The sequence below is a fragment of the Mirounga angustirostris genome, unplaced genomic scaffold (genome assembly GCF_029215605.1).
Source record: "Mirounga angustirostris isolate CCGP_5_RB_7025 unplaced genomic scaffold, mMirAng1.0.hap1 SCAF_2, whole genome shotgun sequence".
NCBI lineage: Eukaryota > Metazoa > Chordata > Mammalia > Carnivora > Phocidae > Mirounga > Mirounga angustirostris.
The window spans coordinates 83,019,954-83,040,117 of record NW_026991710.1 but is presented as its reverse complement, the minus strand read 5'-3'; the positions used below and the strand labels follow the sequence as shown (position 1 = coordinate 83,040,117).

The 20,164-nt window shown below is 37.3% G+C and overlaps 1 protein-coding gene across 8 annotated transcripts in view; it reads left to right on the top strand.

Moving 5' to 3' along the window:
• The window catches only part of PPP3CA (protein phosphatase 3 catalytic subunit alpha), a 312,744-nt gene that overhangs the window by 273,873 nt on the left and 18,707 nt on the right, over positions 1-20,164 (top strand). For all 8 annotated transcript variants that reach the window (XM_064584859.1, XM_064584858.1, XM_045880681.2 and 5 more), the window contains 2 exons: positions 856-981; positions 3,131-3,205. In XM_064584859.1, coding sequence (XP_064440929.1) covers positions 856-981; positions 3,131-3,205 — 201 coding nt within the window. The remainder of the gene's footprint in view (positions 1-855; positions 982-3,130; positions 3,206-20,164) is intronic.

Sequence of the window (20,164 nt, the reverse complement as noted above, 5' to 3'; positions counted from 1 at the left end):
AGAGAAGGAAGGAAGGAAGGAAGGAAGGAAGGAAGGAAGGAAGGAAGGAAGGAAGGAAGGAAGGAAGGAAGGAAGGGAGAAAAAGAAGGAAAGAAAGAACTCACAGAGACCTACTAAACTTGTATCAGGATTGTTATAGAATGAATTTCTGAATCTGGTTAGAAGTGAGACTGGTGGTGCTCTTAGGATCTCTGTAACCATAACTTTCTATGTGTGTATCTAACCTTCAGACACCATGCAAAGCAGAGTGAAAGGGGCAGATTGATTTTCCTAAGTCATGGGTGGTGCATCCGTTTCAGAAGTCAAGGGTAAAGTCAGATACCAGTATAATATTTATGCAGGATTCAATCCAAACGCTTTATTTTATTAAGTCAAGAATGCAATCTAATTTACACAACTATTGTGAGTTCTAGTGGGAAATGTGCGCTTTTTTTTTTTTTTTGAAAACGTAGAAGTAAATTCTGTTCAAATATTTGAGGAGATTATTAAATTGTCAAACTAATTTAGCTATACCACTTTTATTATGGTCATTAGATGTTAAATAAGACTAGAATGTTCTTGGCTGTGAGAGGAGCTTGACCAATTCCTGACAAACGTTTGATTAACTATTTTATATAAATATTTGCCAAATTTCAATGCTTTTTCATATTAGCATTCATATAGTGTGCAGTTACATATTACACTGAGTATAGTTTAATTCCCAATAGTATAAACACTTGGGACTGATGAAGCTACTTGTCTTGATATTTTGGAACTTAAGTCACATAGTTGAATTCTCTGGATCAACTAAAGCCATGTGGAGAAGCAGAAGTATGTGCACTTGAATCTAATGTCCTTGTTTCTGTTGTTTTTCAGCTGCAGTATTGAAGTATGAGAACAATGTCATGAATATCAGGCAATTCAACTGTTCTCCTCACCCATACTGGCTTCCAAATTTCATGGATGTTTTCACTTGGTCCCTGCCATTCGTTGGAGAAAAAGGTGTGTGTTGGGAAATCTTGAGATGTTCTTAATGCAATCATATAAGAAGGAAGGGGAGGAGATGGGGACTATTCTAAACAATGAAATTCACATGTTGCAACAGGAAAGAAGTGATTTGAAAGTATGTCACTGTGTACCCTGTTAACAAAATACAATGACTGAAATAAGAGGAAACAAAACCAATGAGAAATACCAGGAGCATTTGTATCATTTCATTGGAACAATACAACTCTTTTAAAAATAACAGATCTCTAGTTTTAACTGGCTTCAAGCTATAATGGCTACTTTTTCTCCTTACCCCTGTGTATTAATTCAAAAGTGCTATTTTATTTTACAAACTCCCTGTCAGATTAACAGGTTAAGATAGGTATGCTTTTCTTGCATTTCTGATGTTGATAATAATCATCGTATGATAGTGATCAGTGGCTATAATAATTTGAGACAGTATATACAACAGCAACAAAAATAGTTCATGACAAATATAGCAACCATTGATGTGTTACAAGGTGAGACAAATTTACATTAAAAAAGTTGTAACTATTAACTTGTCCCAGTTTTTCAAAAGAATTGGCTTGCCTTTCCTTCCTTCCTTCTCCCTTTGTTTCGTTTTATGTTTTGACCTAAACCTCAACAAAAATTTTCAAGGAAAGGCCCATACCCACTGAGCTTGAGCAGTTAGTTCGGGAGGCCTAGTGGGGACAGACGAGGTCATTCCTCATGCACCTTATCACATAGCGCATTGGAGCAGGTAAATAGGCATCAGAATGAAGGTAAGAGTTTGCACATGTTTCAGCATCCCCATAGGGGGGTTTTAGAGAAAAACTACACATTTTCCTAAAATTTTTATTTATATTAATAAATATGTGTAATATATTAATGTAATATTTATTTTCCTAGAATACTTGTGGGGTTTTTTTCTTTAAATGCCCTAAAATGATTAAATCAGGAAGTTATGATTAGTCGGTGAAGAAATCTTTCTTTTGGATGCCAAAATAAGTCAAAAGTCAATTTTGATAGCCTCTGACAAGTGTTCCCAGCACTACCCATGTCACCATCTTCCCACCCTGATCAGAACACGATGCGTGTTACCGTCCTTTGGCTTCTCGGGAAACAGAAGCAGTGTGAATCCTGACAACTGCTGGGCACCCTTTGAACACCCTTCAGTCAGGCTGTTTCCCTTAAGTGTTCAGATTTTGAACATCTGTTATAAAAGAACCTATTCATATATTTGAGTACCTAATTCACGTTTGATAATTAAACTGAAGCTATAGATTAATGTTGGCTACACTGATGTTTTACTCTTTATCATATGCCTTCCACTCTACAAGAACATTGATTTCAAAAAGTAGCTCTTGAGGAAATCGTGGGCAAGTTTCTTTTCACCTTCATGATAGAACCCAACCTAATTTTAGAAACGGTTAAATGTAAATAACATGCACCTTAGTGTAAAAGTGATACAGTACTAATTTCTTTGACAACACTTCTATGCAATTTTATTGTAATCAATTTACCCAACTGAATTTCTTATTAAACTTACCTAAGCTTTATTGTTAAAGCCTTTCTGAAAATAAAGTTTAATGATACATATATCAACTCATCCATTTTTTAAATTAGTATCCTCAAAACTACTTCAAATATATTAGTTCATCAATCAACGATTTTTATTAAACACAAAACCACATGCCTATCACTGTGCTGGGCTCTCTGGGGGATTAAAAAAATTAAAAAAGAGATCTAGCATTCACTGAGTCCCTGAAGAACAGAAGGTCACAACATGGTCTACATCTAGTAGCATCCATCATTGTACAAACAAATAAAAATTCGAAAGTAGCCATTTCCTCCTTCATAGATGTATAGTATATTCACAGCCACATACTCGGTTGTCCATTGTCTATTGACCTGTAGCTAGTTAAATGTTACCATAGGATTTCATAGACATGAGCTAATACTTTTATAAAGTCTGTGTAGAATCACAAAGCCGGTTATCTTTTATGATCTGGATTTTATAGAAACTACTTTGCAGGAGATTCTATATACAATATAGGTAAGAGATGTTATTGCTGAGCTTGCTTATTAATAATGCCAGAATAATAATTAAGGTTATAATAGAAAATCTGAACTTTTTTGTTTTTATTCTTTTCCTTTTTAGTGACTGAGATGCTGGTAAATGTCCTCAACATCTGCTCAGATGATGAACTAGGGTCAGAAGAAGATGGGTTTGATGGTAAGAGACTTGAGCCTTTGTGCTAATGCTATTTGCCAGGTAATCACTTGGTGTCTTATAGGTAACCCAAAGAATGAATTTCTAAAGATTAAGATTATGTTAAATTATAACATAGTATGGACAATGGAAGATACTATATTTTCCATTTGTTTTGAAGAAATACACACACACACACACACACACATCATGAAAGAATTACCCTGAAAACAGTGAACTATTTTAACAACCATCTTTCAATAGCTCACATTGCTAAGTGACTTTTCTGGGCTCCTTAAAAAAAAAAAAAAAAAAAAAATGAATCCTGTAGCAGAAGTCACCCTTTACTACGTAACTTCTAAGGGTGCCTTTAGTGAAGTTGTTCCTGTCAGTTATTCACATTTTTATGTTTATGATAAAAGAAGATATTTACACATTGATATGTTGGTATTCATGTCAATACCAGTATTTTTACCTATCTGTAATAATAAGTAATGAATAAGCTATGTGGCTTTTGTACTGTTGTTTAAGATACTATTTGGTATTCAGTTACCCTTGAAAAGTACGCTTCCTCTATAAGAGACTAAGATCCATCAGGTGTAAGATGGATAGAAAAAATCACTGTGGATCTTACCACAGCACCCCAAAATCAATGGAAGATAGCCACAATATAGTTGGAGGAAGACAGTGTGAGAGCAAACTGTACTTCCGTAAACATGGAATAAGGACCTACTCTCTGTAGGACACTCAGGATTCCAAGATGCCGGAGAGACTGATGTGTAAACAGAAAATATCAATAGAGTAAGACAGATTATAAATTGAAGAGTGAATGTGGCAGCGGATAGTAGATATTGTGGAAATTTAAACTGATAACATGTTTCTCTTTTAAAACTGCACTTAAGTCAAAAGAAAAGTGAATGTGGCCCTTTCTGAAAGTTAGAATCTAAACAGCGTGATGTAATGTTTACTTGGATTTAATGCAGGTCACATCTACAAGTGCAAAATACTAATGCTACGGACCTTAGTAAAAGTAAAATAAAAGTATTCATGCACTCATATGAATCGAGTCTATATGCTTGGGTCTCCCAGCTTCATTACTTGTTTGTCTCCATATCCTATTCTTTAGTCATAGATCACATTGCAAGGGTATGTATAATATAAGGAAGGAGAGAAAATAACATATATATATATATACATGAAATAATATTTATATCATATATATATAAACATTACTAGGTTAGAATTAGCTAACAAACAGTTGTAAGAACTTACTTCAGTAACTATATTCATATATTTTGAAATACCCAGGAGTTCAATGGATATTTTGTGCTTTATCCAGGTTCTAGCTGTTTCATATTTTATAGCCACAGTTCGCTATTAGTAACTCTAAGGAATAGTGATAGCATTCAGAAGATAATATTTTCTCATCATGACAGATTTTTTTTCTAAAGGAAGAATTCCACCCTGGTGGAATCTAAATCTTAAACGCCAACAAACATTTTTCAATAGATGTCTTTTCCTATGTCCCTTTATGCCTCAAAAGGAAGATTCATTAGCATTAATACGGTGATGTGCGTCTGTTAACAAATCTCTATTGTAGTCAAGTTCATTGGCCAATATTTATAATATAGACAATGCGATAAAAATGTAGCATATGGAATAAATAAGACTGCATAGTACACCTGTAATAATATGTTAATAATAAGTAGATTGTAATTATACATTAATCCATTCACTCAACAAATATCTGTCGAGAACCTACTGTGTGCTAGATACCGTAGCTAAAATGCCTGTTCATTTCAACAGTGCAGGTGTTTCCTGCAGTTAAACATTACCAAGACTAACTCTGTTTATGTCAGTAATAGTGAGTTCTCTTTACCCACCCTCTCAGTCACTTACATGAAAGGGTATATTTTGTGACGTACTCTGCTTTAAAATAATTACTTCCAGTCATCATCCAGTTATTCATCAGCAATTGCTTTTAAGCCTGTTAATTCCAATTATGGAGTGCATGTCTTTCAAGGGATTTGGAAAATTTTTTTGTTTCTAAGCAGACCACTGAAATCTCATTCTACCATGCTTAAATCTTTGGTCAGTCCTGTAGAGAAAGAGCCGTGACCTCTAATAGTGATCTTTAAGCTCAAATCTCATAAATAGGCCCTCTAAGGAAAACAAAAAGAAAACAGAAACAAAAATATTAATTAAAAGTATATTGAACTTAGGACATTATACCTTTTGAAGTAAACAATCAGAAATGTTCTTGAGTGCTTTATGTAATATGATGCAAAGACTACGAATTTCTTCAAAGGTGCTCAAAGAGCAACTTGTAAAATTTTCCAGAACTCTCTGACTCTCTGAGATTATAGTTTATTGAAGTTCCTTTTTTTTTTTTTTTTTTTTTGGAGTGAAGGGTGCAATATTATTTTCGACCTTAGGATAAAGTTTCCCATTCCTCCCAGTCCCTCCCGCATGCAGCCTGCAGTCTGTGTCTCTCTGGGGTCTGGCCTTTAGCTCTGCCTATCAGGCTCCCAGGCTTGTTGGCTACAGAAGTGAAAGCAGGAATCAGAAGACATCAGAGAACTTAACTGAGCCTCTTCCTTAAATGGCTGCTTATTCTAAGGGCAGGGGTGGAGACGTGTGGAATCTCTTCATGAGTTATTTATCAAGTTCTTCTCAATATTTTGTTCCATATTCTTTTTTTCCTTCTATTTTGTTCCATATTCACTGTCAACTGAAAAGTCAAAGGTACTAACGATACCTCTACAGTCCATGACTATCTTTTTATCTCATCAGGTTGACTTCTTAGTGTCTATGAAGTCTATATAGCAAATAGGGATTCTTCTCATTTCCTAGAGGAATGGAAGTTATGGGATCAGTTTTGCTTTTCCTTCAGATTCTGTCAGCTCCCCTTTACCATTTAATAATGACAATGACAGTGTCTAACATTATGTGTCAGGCATTATTCCAAGTCCTTTGTATGTATTAACTCTTTACTAATTTGACCAACAAAAATTTACAATTATTAACGGTCATTCTTTTTAAGTATGTTTACAAAGTGATTTATATTATCTCCTCCTCACAACAACCTATTGATATAGATGCTATGATTATCCCTATTTCACATATGAAGTGATTGAGGCTGGATGAGGTGAAGATAAAGCCTAGGGTCACAGAGCTAGTTAAGTAATAGAGCCTGGATTCAAACTAATGTCTGCCTTGTTCTCAGACCCTTGAACTTTCTACAAACTGTGATTACAACGCTTGAAACTTTTTTCTTTGAAACAGCATGATGCCTTTTTGTTGTTGTTGACAAACAACACTTAAGCATAGTTTGTTCTGCTTAAATATACTATAAAATAAGGAAGTAGATTTTTTTTGTGCTATTTGGCCATGAAAGTCAAATAAATGGCAAATAAGATAGTTTCTTTCTATTCCTTTCATCTTAGTTTACTCTGAAAAGCTATGTGTTTCATTGTGTTAAGAATTTTGTTGTAGCTGGGGCACCTGGGTGGCTCAGTCGTTAAACATCTGCCTTCGGCTTGGGTCATGATCCCGGGGTCCTGGGAATGAGCCCCACATCGGGCTCCTTGCTCAACAGGGAGTCTGCTTCTCCCTCTCCCTCTGCTGCTCCCCCTGCTTGTGTTCCCTCTCTTGCTGTGTCTCTCTCTGTCAAATAAATAAATAAAATCTTTAAAAAAAAAAAGAATTTTGTTGTAGCTGAGGAAACAATAATTCCTCTGGCTCATCTTGTCTTTGCTAAGTAGAAATCATGTCATGAATCTCTTCTCCTTCACTTCGGCCTTACAAATAAAGGAATTTGATAGCCTATCTAGAACAAGGTTGCTGTTTTAAATTGGTCCGTGGCTCTTTTATGTTGAAAATAAAAGACAAAACTTCTATTATCTTGTAAAGTTTTGAAATCGTTTAATACCAATGCATGTCTTTTGAGGATCTAATTTATATGTATTGGGGTCTTTGTTTCCTGTTTCTAATTCTGATTTTGGATGATAAAATTATAGTCTGGTTTCAATTTGGGGTTGTTATTCCCCAGAACATTTTAGAGAAGGAAGAACTCCAAATAGATGTATTTCCTTTGGGTAGTTAATTCTCATTAATGAAGAAGACTCATTTCAAACCAAGGATTAGAAAGTGATCCCAAAATGGGGGGGGGAGCTGACAGAAATCAAGCAATATGCTTCATTTCAAAAGTTTCTTTATTGTTCATTATTACAACAAGAACATCTGGAATAGCGATAAGCATTAGAAACCTAATGACAGTTTCATGAGTTAGAAATATTTATTTATTTGAAACTTTCTTTTAAGTCCTAAAATCTTAGACTCTGAGATCACACATATATATATGTGTGTGTATGTGTGTGTGTGTATTATATATATATGTACGCACATACACAAGTTATGTTTGAGACTACGATATGTGGCAAGTCTGGCTAACAGAAAAATTGTGAAGGTGAAACTGAAATCCTGTAGAATAAGAAAGGACAGAAAAGAATAATAAAATGAAGACATTTCAAGCCAAATATAGTTTCAGGCTGCACTGGAAAGACTTAATATTAAATTAGAATTTATGTCTCTGCTTTCATCTAAAGAGCAAACCACATGGTGGAACTCTTATCCTTTATCCACATTTTTGCCTTATCCTAATGTTAACCACAGGCCCGTCACTGAATATGGGATCAGAGCAGTTTTTTGCATCCCTCTACGAAACCATCTAAATTGTATACAAGAAAATTATCTCCCATCGTCTCCTTTGAATTATTAGATAATTCTTGATATGTAATATCATGGGTCCAGAGTGTCTCCCCACTTCTTTCTGTCTAACTTAAAAAAGCCATTCCCAACTTTTTGAAGTGTGCAGTTGAGAATAAGTGGCCCTCACGTGGCATTTGATTGGTCCCCGAGGAATACCTCTATAAAGGTTTGGTTATATTATTTTCTATCAAAACTGTATTTAGGGGCGCCTCGGTGGCTCAGTCGGTTAAGCGACTGCCTTCGGCTCAGGTCATGATCCTGGAGTCCCGGGATCGAGTCCCGCATCGGGCTCCCTGCTCGGCGGGGAGCCTGCTTCTACCTCTGACCCTCCTCCCTCTCATGCTCTCTGTCTCTCATTCTCTCTCTCTCAAATAAATAAAAATAAAATCTTTAAAAAAAAAAAGAATAAAAAAAAAAGAATTCAGTGTATAATAGTATATGGAGCCATCAGAAAAGAGGATTAGGGGCTCCTGGGTGGCTCAGTTGGTTAAGCGACTGCCTTCAGCTCAGGTCATGATCCCGGAGTCCCGGGATCGAGTCCTGCATCGGGCTCCCTGCTCGGCGGGGAGTCTGCTTCTCCCTCTGACCCTCCTCCATCTCGAGCTCTCTCTCATTCTCTCTCAAATAAATAAATAAATAAAATCTTTAAAAAACAACTGTATTTAGTTGCCCTGATGAATGTTCGAGACAAAATTTCATCTTAAAAACGCCCATCTGCCTTGTGCATCTGGCAGCAGCACATATACTAAGAGCCATTAACTTAGAAATTTTCTTGCGGCTGTAATTATTGTCATTTCTGGACATCTCATCATATGTCCTGTAATAATTGACAGTTTGGCTTGGGGGAATATTATGTTTTAATATAAAAAATAGAAACATTTAAGGGCACCTGGGTGGTTCAGTCCATCAAGTGTCTGCCTTCGGCTCAGGTCATGATCCCGGGGTCCTGGGATCGAGCCCCATATCGGGCTCCCTGCTCAGCGGGAAGCCTGCTTCTCCCTCTCCCTCTGCCTCCTCCCCCTGCTACTTCTGTCTCTGTCTCTGTCTGTCTGTCTCTCTTTCTCTCTCTCAAATAAAGAAATAAAAATCTTAAAAAAAAATTCTGAAGACCCACAAATTTACCTGGAACATTTAAAAAAAAATAGAAGCATTTAAAGATTTATTTATTTGAGAGAGAGAGAAAGAGAGAGAGAGAGAGAGCAGGGGGAGGGGCAGAGGGAAAGGGAGAGAGAGAATCTTCAAGCAGACTCTCCGCTGATGTGGAGCCTGACGTGGGGCTCGATCCCAGGACCTGAGATCATGACCTGAGCCCAAACCAAGAGTCAGCCACTTAACCAGCTTGCACCACCCAGGTGGCCCCAAAGTAGAAACATTTAGACATACTAAAGAAATAAATAGCTCCAGGGAACACAGTGGTGATAGGATTCTTGTTCTGTCAACATTGACACATAACCCGAAGTTGGTAAGCTTGGTAAAATGCTTGCAAAATGAACAAAGAATGAGTAGGAATATAAATTAGGAACTTCATAAAGTATTTGAAAGTTGAGGTGACCGTATCAAAACCATGATAGTGTTAAGAATAAAACATAAAGGGAGCTATTCCAAAGAGCTGTCCAAGGACTTACAGCTATAGAATAAGTGGGGCCAAGGAAAGAAAAGTTGATTTGGGTGGTTCAGGCCTAGATGTCTAGGAGGATGAGAACATTTATGGGAAAAACTCAGCAGTTTCAGGAGAAATGAGTTTGAGTAAAAGTGACACACATAGCTCCAGCAATGTCTAAGCGGGATTTGGAAGTGGAATCCTGGAAATTGGAAACAAAATCTGGGCTGGTGTTAGAGGCTTGGAATTAAATGTCATCATCGAATCAATTGGGTGTAATAGGCCTCCAAAGTTGCTGACATATCGGAAAATTGAAGACCGATCCTTAAGATTAACCCTTGATGAAGCTGGAGAAAAAAGACAAAAGGAGCCAAAGAGAAAGGAGCAATCAAGTAGTAAGGACCAGGATTATAGAGCGGTTCAGGCAGCAGCTGTTAAAAATATTTGCACCAAATTTTACTGTGAGATGTAAGTCTGGCCCAAAAATGAAATATTAGGACATCACTATGCTTGTCAGATATCAGATTATCGAAAAGAGGTGTTTATGTTAGCTGTGGTATTTACAATAGCTAAAAAAAGAAAATAGAAATAATTGGCAAAGGGCCAAAAAATAAAATTTCAGACTACCTCAATTTTCATATCATGTTATATTTTTATTTTATTTTATGTATTTTTAGTTCTCTGTAAAAATATTTCTTCATAGAATATCTTTTTCTGTGTATGCAGGGGCAGGCAAACACATGGTTTCTGCCTTCGTTGAGCTGAGAGGCTCGGGCAGCAAGAAATGGATTTTAAATATGTTGTCTTACAGAGGCTTGACAAGGTTGAGGGAGGGAGCATGAATTGGGACAAAATAGTTGATAACTAAAGGAGAAAATTTAGAGGACGTCTTTCTTGTCTTCTACTTCTGACAAGGAAAAGAAAAACACTTTATGTATTTTACTGTTTTTGGAGGTACAGCCGTGTGAGAAATCCATGTCAGTGTTCTAGGAAACAATATGCAAAGATGGGTATTAGTTTACCAGTGTTAAGTTCTCTTATGTGTTTTATAATATTTGAGTTTGAGTGAGATAATCGGAGAAAGGAAAGACATACATTAGAAAGAAAAATTATTCAATATTTTGTAAAAGGTTTTGTTATTTTTTTCCTCAGGATTTTGTTAATTACCTTCCAGTTTAGTGTTGATTTTTTTTTCAATTACTTAATAATTTGGTCTTTAATTTAGAATGTAAGCCATTTTTGTCACTATAAATGTATCCTTTGTACTCTGTACCATTGATGGTATAGGTAACTGCTTTTTTTTATCATGATTATGCCATAAAAAGGAAGCAAATAGTTATATCCAGTATATCATTAAAATTGAAACATGTCTAAAAAATACACAGGGATTTTCTAGGTAGTAGGCTAGAAATTCCCATCATATTTATGGCTATTAATGTTTTGGGGCCTTGACTATCATACAAGGTGCCTGGTTAGCCATCATATTGTAATCAGTATCATCAAGTCTAGCTTACCATATTTAATTGCAGTAACTAAAGTCCTCTTAAGTTGCTAATTAAAATGATACAACAAGACAGACATTGAAAGTACAGCTTTCTCGTCATATCGTACTACCATGATTTAGCACAAATGTGTTTCTTTATTACCTCACGGGATTTTCACATTACATAGAAGCCAAACTTTGCAGAACAAAGTAAAAATGAAAAAACAGCCATATCCTTGTTATAGCTACTTGGTTGGGTAGTGTCCACCATTGGCTAGAATATTATGCTCACAGTAAGATGATACTCTCCAATTGTATGCTGTATTTTCATAGACGCATGTATTTTACACATGTACAGTATTTATACACAGGTTTAAAAATCATTAATTTTTGTAGCATTTGAGCCTTCCTCCAACTAATGGTGACACTGGCCAACTTACACAAAACATTAGCCATTGCGTATCTAAGCATACACTTCAATTAAATGTATTTGAGAAAGAAATCCATGTTGCATCATAAGAAGGGAAAAAAGCTTGTGCTCTGTAAACCTGAATATAGTCTTTATTTGAAGGGAATTGAAGTGAAGAGAGATCTTTTTCCTCAGTGAAGGCAAAGATTTTGTATATAGGTATGTCTATATTTTAGAAAAACATTACTTCTCACAAACAAGGTTGAGGTAATTGGCATGTGAATGAGGCATTCATCACAAAAGGGACTATAGTGGCAATGTAAGCTTGCTGAAAAGTGATACCATAAGAAAAGATAATTCTTCTTGTATTTTTGGCAGAGCTTTCATGATTCTCTTTGTGCCAAGGCATTTTATAGGTACAAAGTTGTCTACCTGAAGATTGTGCTTATATGAGAATAATTATTAGTTAATTGAACAACTGCAGACAGAGTTGTTGTGAGTCCAACGTTTGTAAAACATTCTCTTGATGATAATTGCTTGATCTCTGATGACAAGTCTAAGGGCTCTATGAAAAAGTTAAATAAGTGCTCAGAAAATCTAAAAAAAATTTTTTTTTAAAGATTTTATTTATTTATTTGACAGAGACACAGCGAGAGAGGGAACACAAGCAGGGGGAGTGGAAGAGGGAGAGGCAGGCTTCCCGCCAAGCAGGGAGCCCGATGCGGGGCTCGATCCCAGGACCCTGGGGTCATGACCTGAGCTGAAGGCAGACGCTTAATGACTGAGCCACCCAGGCACCCCAGAAAATCTAGATTTTAAAAATATTTTTCTATGAGTGTAGTCTGTTTTTGCTCTTCCTCTTTACTTATATGAGAAGCTATAAAACTTTTCTTCCATTTTTTTTTTTCTCAGCACAGAAATAGAAATCTTGATTCTATTTGGTCAACCCACCTTTTTGGAGTGTTTCTTTTCCTTTTCTTTCTTTCTTTTTTTTTCCTGAAAAATGAAACCAGCAGCATCCTGGCTGCCGGCATTTTCCTCTGGTAAATGTGCCTTCATCTGGGGCCCAGCGTTCCCAGCCTGGCTGGCACAAAATACAACTGGGGCCCCAACTTAGGGAGCTTGATATTAACAAAGATCACACAATCAGTCTTTTAATCTACAGTGAGAAGTGTGAGTGTTAGAGAAACTGGAATGTCCACCTCTGCACAAACATTTTTGAGTACTTCTCATGTACCAAAGCTCTGTGCTAAGTGCTCTAGCACGCATGTTTGTTAAATGTTAAGAGCGAATGAACGCATTACTTATTTAATTCTTCCACCCAGCTATGAGGTGGATCAGTCAACCTGCTAACTGTAAGGGATTTTGGCTCTGGGTCAGCACTTTTCAGCTGTTGACCTTATGCAAACAAATCACCATCTCTGTTCCTGTGAATCATCCTAAGGACGGTGGAGACTAATAGTACTTCCTCCTGTGGTTGTTGTGAAGGTCATATGAAAAAAATGCAAATAAAACACTTCGAACTTCCCTGACTTTATAGATGAGGAATATGGACGTGGAGAAGCTTAGTCATCTGTCCAGGACAGCACAGCTAGTGAATGGAGTTGCTGAAACTCCAAGCTAGGTCTTTTACTCCCAACCAAAAGTTCTTCACCACTGTTCCCTTCTACCTCCCACATGCCAGTGTCTTTGGGTCTTCAGAAAAGTGAATGGGCCAGCTATTTATGATCCGAAGCCTTGTACTAGGGCCAGAACCCTTGAAGACCTTTGCCCCCTGGACAGTACTTCCCTAGACATTTCAGATGTTTGCCTCAGCTTCTCTTCTGTACTCTGCCTCTGTGGTCCACCAGTACATGTTTGATTGGCATATCCCTTTCCTCTGATAAGATAATAATATCTTTGGGTATTGTTTAAGTCTCACCTAAGTCGCCTATATATGCCCGTGCACTGATCATTGGCCACAACCTAATGCTCATTTCTTTATTCTCTTTCTTGGGCAAAACATCACTGCATCACCCATGTGCTGGCAAAATACCCCACCTAGGTCTTGAATAGCATCAGAAGACCTTTGTTTCAGATGAGCTCAATACATGTCTGTGCCTTGGGGGGGGCTCCACTGTCAGACCAAGGAGTTGCCTTACTTATCCCAGCCTGTTTGTTGTGCTGTCAGATGGTGCTCAGTTAATTTTCTATCTAGCATATGACACGTAGGACCATGAAATATAATATTTTACTCTGTCCATTTTCCCCCTTAATTTGTATCATTTCAGTGATAAATTTAGTTTAGTTTTGATAATTTAAATGTAGTTCTAGCATTTGATAAATGCATAAATCCATAAGGGTCCAGAATTCAGTTCTAGTGCATGCATTCTTTCGGCATTTAGCATGCATGCATAATGGGGTCCTTAATAAATACCTTTTTGAAGCTTACATCCTCACCTATACCCAGAATAATCCTGGATAGCTCAAACATCCAGGCATTATGATTGTTTCTCCTATAGACAATAAGTCTAAATTATTAACTTGACATTTATTATTTTATTTCATTTTGCTTTGATTTTCACTTGTCAATTAAAAAAAATGATGTGTTTCTGTCATGATAAAGAGGTCAATCTGACTAGGATTTCACATGCCATTAGTTTCTACTTTGGTAAATATAAATCAACTCCAATGTTCTTTGTAAGGCATAGTTTGAATATGTGATGGTTTCTCGAAAAATCAACAGAAGTTCTCTAATCTACTTTAAGGTCTTTAGTTTTTACCCAAGTTAGAATTATGCGTATAACCAATTTCTACGATTCTACTGAGGAGTCCCTGAACAGATAGAACAAAATGTCTCAGAGAACAAAAGTCCATGGAATCAAATTAAAGCTTGTAAACAGAAGTAACTTTTAATTACATAGGATAAGCAAATAATGACAGCTATTTGACATTTGGGAGTAGTCTGTACATTTTGAAGATTTCCTATCCAAATAATTAATTTATGTTTTATGACAAGAAAAGTGGAAAAAAAACAATCTAGGCTGTACTGGCCTTTCTTAGAATCCATTATCTTCTGTTGCTTTCAAAATGGGATATGAGACAGAATCGTCTTATGCCAAATATCACACTATTGCAGGGTCTATTATGTGCTGAGATTTTAGTTGAACTAAAAAACATATGGAAAAAAATTCAGAATATCTGGTTTGGAGTGAATTTGGCGTGAGTAGCCATTATATCCCAATTGTATCACCTATGGCTATGTCTTATGGGAGAATGAAAATCAAAATTAAAAAGGTATTCCAGGGGCGCCTGGGTGGCTCAGTCGTTAAGCGTCTGCCTTCGGCTCAGGTCATGATCCCAGGGTCCTGGGATCAAGCCCCACATCGGGCTCCCTGCTCGGCAGGAAGCCTGCTTCTCCCTCTCTCACTCCCCCTGCTTGTGTTCCCTCTCTCGCTGTGTATCTCTCTGTCAAATAAATAAATAAAATCTTTAAAAAAAAAAAAAGGTATTCCAAACATTTTAGGTTATGATCTTCAAAAAGATGAAGTTTTACAGGAATTTTTAAAATCTGTGATCCAGAGGATGTTTTCCTGCCTCAGAAAGTAACCTACATAAGCGTAGGTAGAGCTATTCGGCAAGGGCCAGCACCTAACAATCTCTTTGGACTAACTTGAACTGGCACTGATGTCAAGCGGATGAGCAGAGCAGATCTCCGAGTTATGGCTAGCCAAGGAACTCTTCCAGCAACCATCAGCTCTAGAAACTAAGCAGTCTCTTTCTTGATATAGCAGCAGCCTTCGTGCTAGAACATTTGTACTACTGGAGTCAACCAAGGATGTCTCAGAGGGAGTTTCAAGGGAATCCATCTTCTCATCCTCAGCTTCCAGATGTCCTCCTTCCTAAAACTCTCCTGAGCTGGAGGGTGCAGGCCTCGTTACAGCTTCTCCTTTTCCACCTTTTCTTTCGCAATTGCCCTCCTCCCACTTTAACAAAAAAGTGTAGGTCTCTGGAGACATCACCATTGTGAACCTTGCCTTGAGACGTTTAGTACTGGAGTACCAACAGAGAGATGCTGGAAAACTCAGTGTCTAGAAGTCTCCTTAAGCAAGGCAACATAACCCCCTCCCATCCTTGTCACTAAGGGATGCATTCCAATAATACTTTGTTTCTATGCTTTTAACATATTTTTAAATAGTTATCTTATATTTGTGCTATCTAGCTCAGTTATGTACTACTAATAATTGTGATCTTGATTACACAGGAATTTTTGAACACTTAGGGCTTCATTGTGTCAGGAAATTTTTTAAAAATACATGTAACTTGGGGTCGCCTGGGTGCCTCAATCAGTTAAGCGTCTGCCTTCGGCTCAGGTCATGATCTCAGGGTCCTGGGATCAAGCCCCGCATTGGGCTCCCTACTCAGTGGGGAGCCTGCTTCTCCCTCTCCCTCTGCCCGCCGCTCCCCGCAATGTGTGCTCTCTCTCTCTCAAAAATAAATAAATAAAATTTTAAAAAATATAGTTAACTTAGATTTTGAAACATATTTTTGATAATAAAGTACAATGTAGTCATAAAACTATTTTAAAGTATAAATATATAATTCACTAGAGTAAAATCGGGGAAATGGAAATGGAAATACAATTTCAGAGAAAAACAGGACTCATGTAAGATTTCTAAGTGTCAATGAATAGCTTGTTCATGGATTTTTTTCTTTACATGGATGATGGTGGGATGAAATTGTTGTGATATTTATATGCCATTAGTAAAAAAATGTAATATAGTCATTTCATTTTAAAATGGCAATGTCTATGATATTATATTCTCTACAACTATTTAAATTTGGAGGTGGGAATAGTATACTTTGGAGGATGGTCTTTACTAGATGCATGAGTAAAAAATGTAAAAGCTACAGTTTTTTTTTTTTTTTTAGTCAGTCTAGCAGAGTGAACACAATTAGCCAGTGTTGATGGTGCTATCCCTAAATCCAAGGGCTCAAATGCCTGATGGTAAAGGCAAATGTAGTAAAGAACTTGTCACACTCATGGCCAAGGGCAAAACCAGGTGGATGTCTGAGTAACTTATAGATAGTATCACTTTGTTGGCATACAGAAGCCCAAGATCTGTTATTGCTAAAGTAGGTCAGAGAAAGAAGAGACAAGAGAGAGTAAGGTTTAGGGGATTATAGCACATGGTTTGGATTCATAGCCTTATGGTGCCATGTGTTCTCCTAAATAAGCTAGTCTGTAGACTTATGATTTTATCATCATCATCTGTGAAAAGACCAATTATGCAAGGTTTTTAGAGGCATCTGAAGACTCTTCTTTGTATGATATCTTGTATTTCAAAGGTGCTAATTTTGGATGGAAACCTAACTAATTTTTGTCTTTAACATAACACAACAAAAGATATTTTTTATCTCAACATCTTATGCTTCATTCCATGAATAGCCTTTATTCAAATGCAATACTTGCTCTATTTGATGAAAAATACAACCTGGGGGTACATCTAAACTCTGCTTAATAATAATGAACCATGATAAAATTTTACTTTCAAATAGAATAAGTTTCCTACAGAGATAAATTTTGTTATTTTTTTAACAAATTTGGAAAAGTGGTAAGTTTTCTCTATTAGTTTCTTAGATTCTAATTAAAAAGGTAGAGATTTGAAGCCTACCAGCAATATATAGTTCCTAAAATATCTTTCCTTTGAAAAAAGTGCAAAATGTTAGTGTATATGCATACTTTTGTATAGAATATATTTTATTTAATAATATATGCTATGAATAAACTTGTATTAAAAGGCCTTTAAAGAAAGAAGCCTAAATAATAGCAAAAATTGAGGCCACTGTAATAATGAGGTGGAGAATTTCTGCTACTGTTCACATTAAAAAGTAAACACCTCACTTTCTGGGGCGCCTGGGTGGCTCAGTTGGTTAAGCGACTGCCTTCGGCTCAGGTCATGATCCTGGAGTCCCGGGATCGAGTCCCGCATCGGGCTCCCTGCTCAGCAGGGAGTCTGCTTCTCCCTCTGACCCTCCTCCCTCTCATGCTCTCTGTCTCTCATTCTCTCTCTCGCAAATAAATAAAATCTTAAAAAAAAAAAACTAAACTAAACTAAAAAAAGTAAACACCTCACTTTCCTCTGCTTTTTTTGGAAAAGAAGCTTTTTCACATTCTAATAATATGACAATATTCCTATTTTATAAGACATCTGAGTATAAAATTTTTTGTGTAGCTCATCATCTTCATTTCTTACAATTACCAAAAGGTATTGAAAGCAATTAGAATCCACTGAACTGGGCATATAAAACAAGACCTTACCAGGTCAGTTTTCTCCTGGAGCGGAGGAGGGACGGAGTATATGTAGGAGCACTGAGAACTTCCCTTCATTGCTTCCTTCGGCCAGCTTATGCATCCTCATTGTAACACAAAGGGAAGGATGGAGACACCTCTCTTCGCAAATCTGCTTCTCTTTTCCCTCAAAACCAAGCTTCTTCCAAAGGTAGTTTTGGGGGGGTTTTTTGGACATTTTATTATTAAAATATTTTAAATATACAAGACAGTTGAAACAACTGGTTGGTGAATACCCATGTACCCATCACTTATTGTCTGCAATTAACATTTGACTATAGCTGCTTTGTCACGTATCTGCCTCTCTGTATATCCTTCAGTTCATCTCTTTCTCTCTTTGGTAGATACGTGACAAAGTACGTTCTGTAAATCTCTACTAGGAGTACGCTAGTACGTAAACTTCTTGCCTGCGTGTACTGCCATGCTCACACCTTTCCAGGTTAGCCCAGGCCGCTTCTGCTTCTCACCGGGGCATGTCTTCATCCACACCAGACTTCTCACCCACCCCTGAATACAACGTGGATTGTTGTGGCCTCCAAAAGTTTGCAAATTTTCTTCCTTCTACAGAGAATACCCATTCTCCTTGTTCTTTCACTATTACTTATCCTTCAAGATCCTTTAACTACTACGATTTCAGTGAAGTTTTTTTCTCATGCCTCCAGGCAGTTAACATCTGCTTTCAGTGGCATGCTGGTACACCTTTAACCACTCATCCTCCAGGGGAAAATGGCCCTAGTTGGTGGCATTTGCAGATTCCCATCGTATATATTCTCTTCCCTACCGCTGATGTCAGGCTGCCAACACGGAGTTAGGGAGAGATGTGCTCAGGGTCACCTGGTAGTTCAGTCGGTTAAGCGTCCGACTCTTGATTTTGGCTCAGGTCATGATCTCACGGTCCTGGGATGGAGCCCGCGTTGGGCTCTGTGCTCAGCGGGAAGTCTGCTTGAGATTCTCTCTCTGCCCCTCCCTCTAGACCTCCCCCTTCTCGTGCTATTTCTCTCTCTAAAATAAATAAAATCTTAAAAACAAAAAGAGAGCTGCGCTCAGTCTACTCTCGCTAGTGGACCCAAGCCAGCTTGGGCACACCACTGCTACAAACACTCCATTTGTCACACTCTCTTGTTGTCATTCACGTGATTTCCTACAGCGGAGATCATACTTTATTCATATTTCTGTTGCAGGCAGTTAGCACATGGCAGGCGACATGGGCTAAGATTCTCAAGCACCCTTAATGAATAAATGATTTGGGTAGTATTGTATTCTATCTAGCACTTCTCACATACTCTAATTCAGTTACCGCGGAGGAATTCGCAGTAGTTGCTCACCGGGTTGGAGCTGTGCGCTGGATGACAAAGCACGTGTGATGTGTGGCAGATACCCCGTGTGCTGAGAGTCTCTCTTCACCCCAGCAGTTGGCCCCTCTGGGCACTGAAGCTGCTGCACTTTCCCAGTCCCCTTAGAGGCTGAAATCCACCCTGCGGGGATGCAGCACTCACTCAGCAAGCCACTTGGCATGGGTACCTTTCCAACTTCATGAGAAGTCAGCGAGGGGCTAAGTTAAGGTCAGAAAGGACACATGTTAAAAGCAAATCTTTAAAGATGCCCTAGGTCTGTACATGAGCCTCTTCCACTTTGAGGAAAACTGAATGTGCAGGATTGCCTCGACTCTGGATATATTAGCATCATAGCCCAGGCATAAAAGAAGATCAGAACTTAAAAGTTGAAGAGAGAGAGGGGCTCAGAAAAGAAGTGGTAATTATCACAATGGAAATGCAAAATGAAATTTTACTTAAAATGACTGTTGCTTTTTAAACATATGAAATGTTGCCCTTCAGTTAGGGACTTGGAGGTTAAAATGTTCTGTTCTTTTCAGTGAAAAATAGTTATTTCAGTTTTAGAGTGAAAGATATTTTATGTGCCTTCATTATTTGATATGCTGAATTTTAATTTGAGCTACTGTGGTCATTTCCACGACTTAAAGAGAGCAAGTATGTTGAATGTGACATTGTATTTGCATGTTGCAACTGGTAAAATTCTGAAAAACGTGCCTTTTCCTTGATCCTTTCATAGAATATGGACTATGAGGACTTGCAATGGAACAAACATTATTTGAATATTTCCAATTTTTGTGAGGTTATCCAAGTGTGGCATTAGCTTAATTTTGATTTTGAATATTTGGAAAATATTGAAGGCAATATCTACCTTGAGAGATACTCATTTTGAATGTCTCTTCACACTGTTTATGATTAGGTTATTTTTGATTTTTTGAGTAAATGTGTTCTAATTTTATAAAAGTAGTAATAAAACTTTTTTTACCTATCTGTGTTATTGAGAAATTTAAAAAGAGACAGCAGTTCTTCATTAAGAAAAGTGTTGTCGGGACGCCTGGG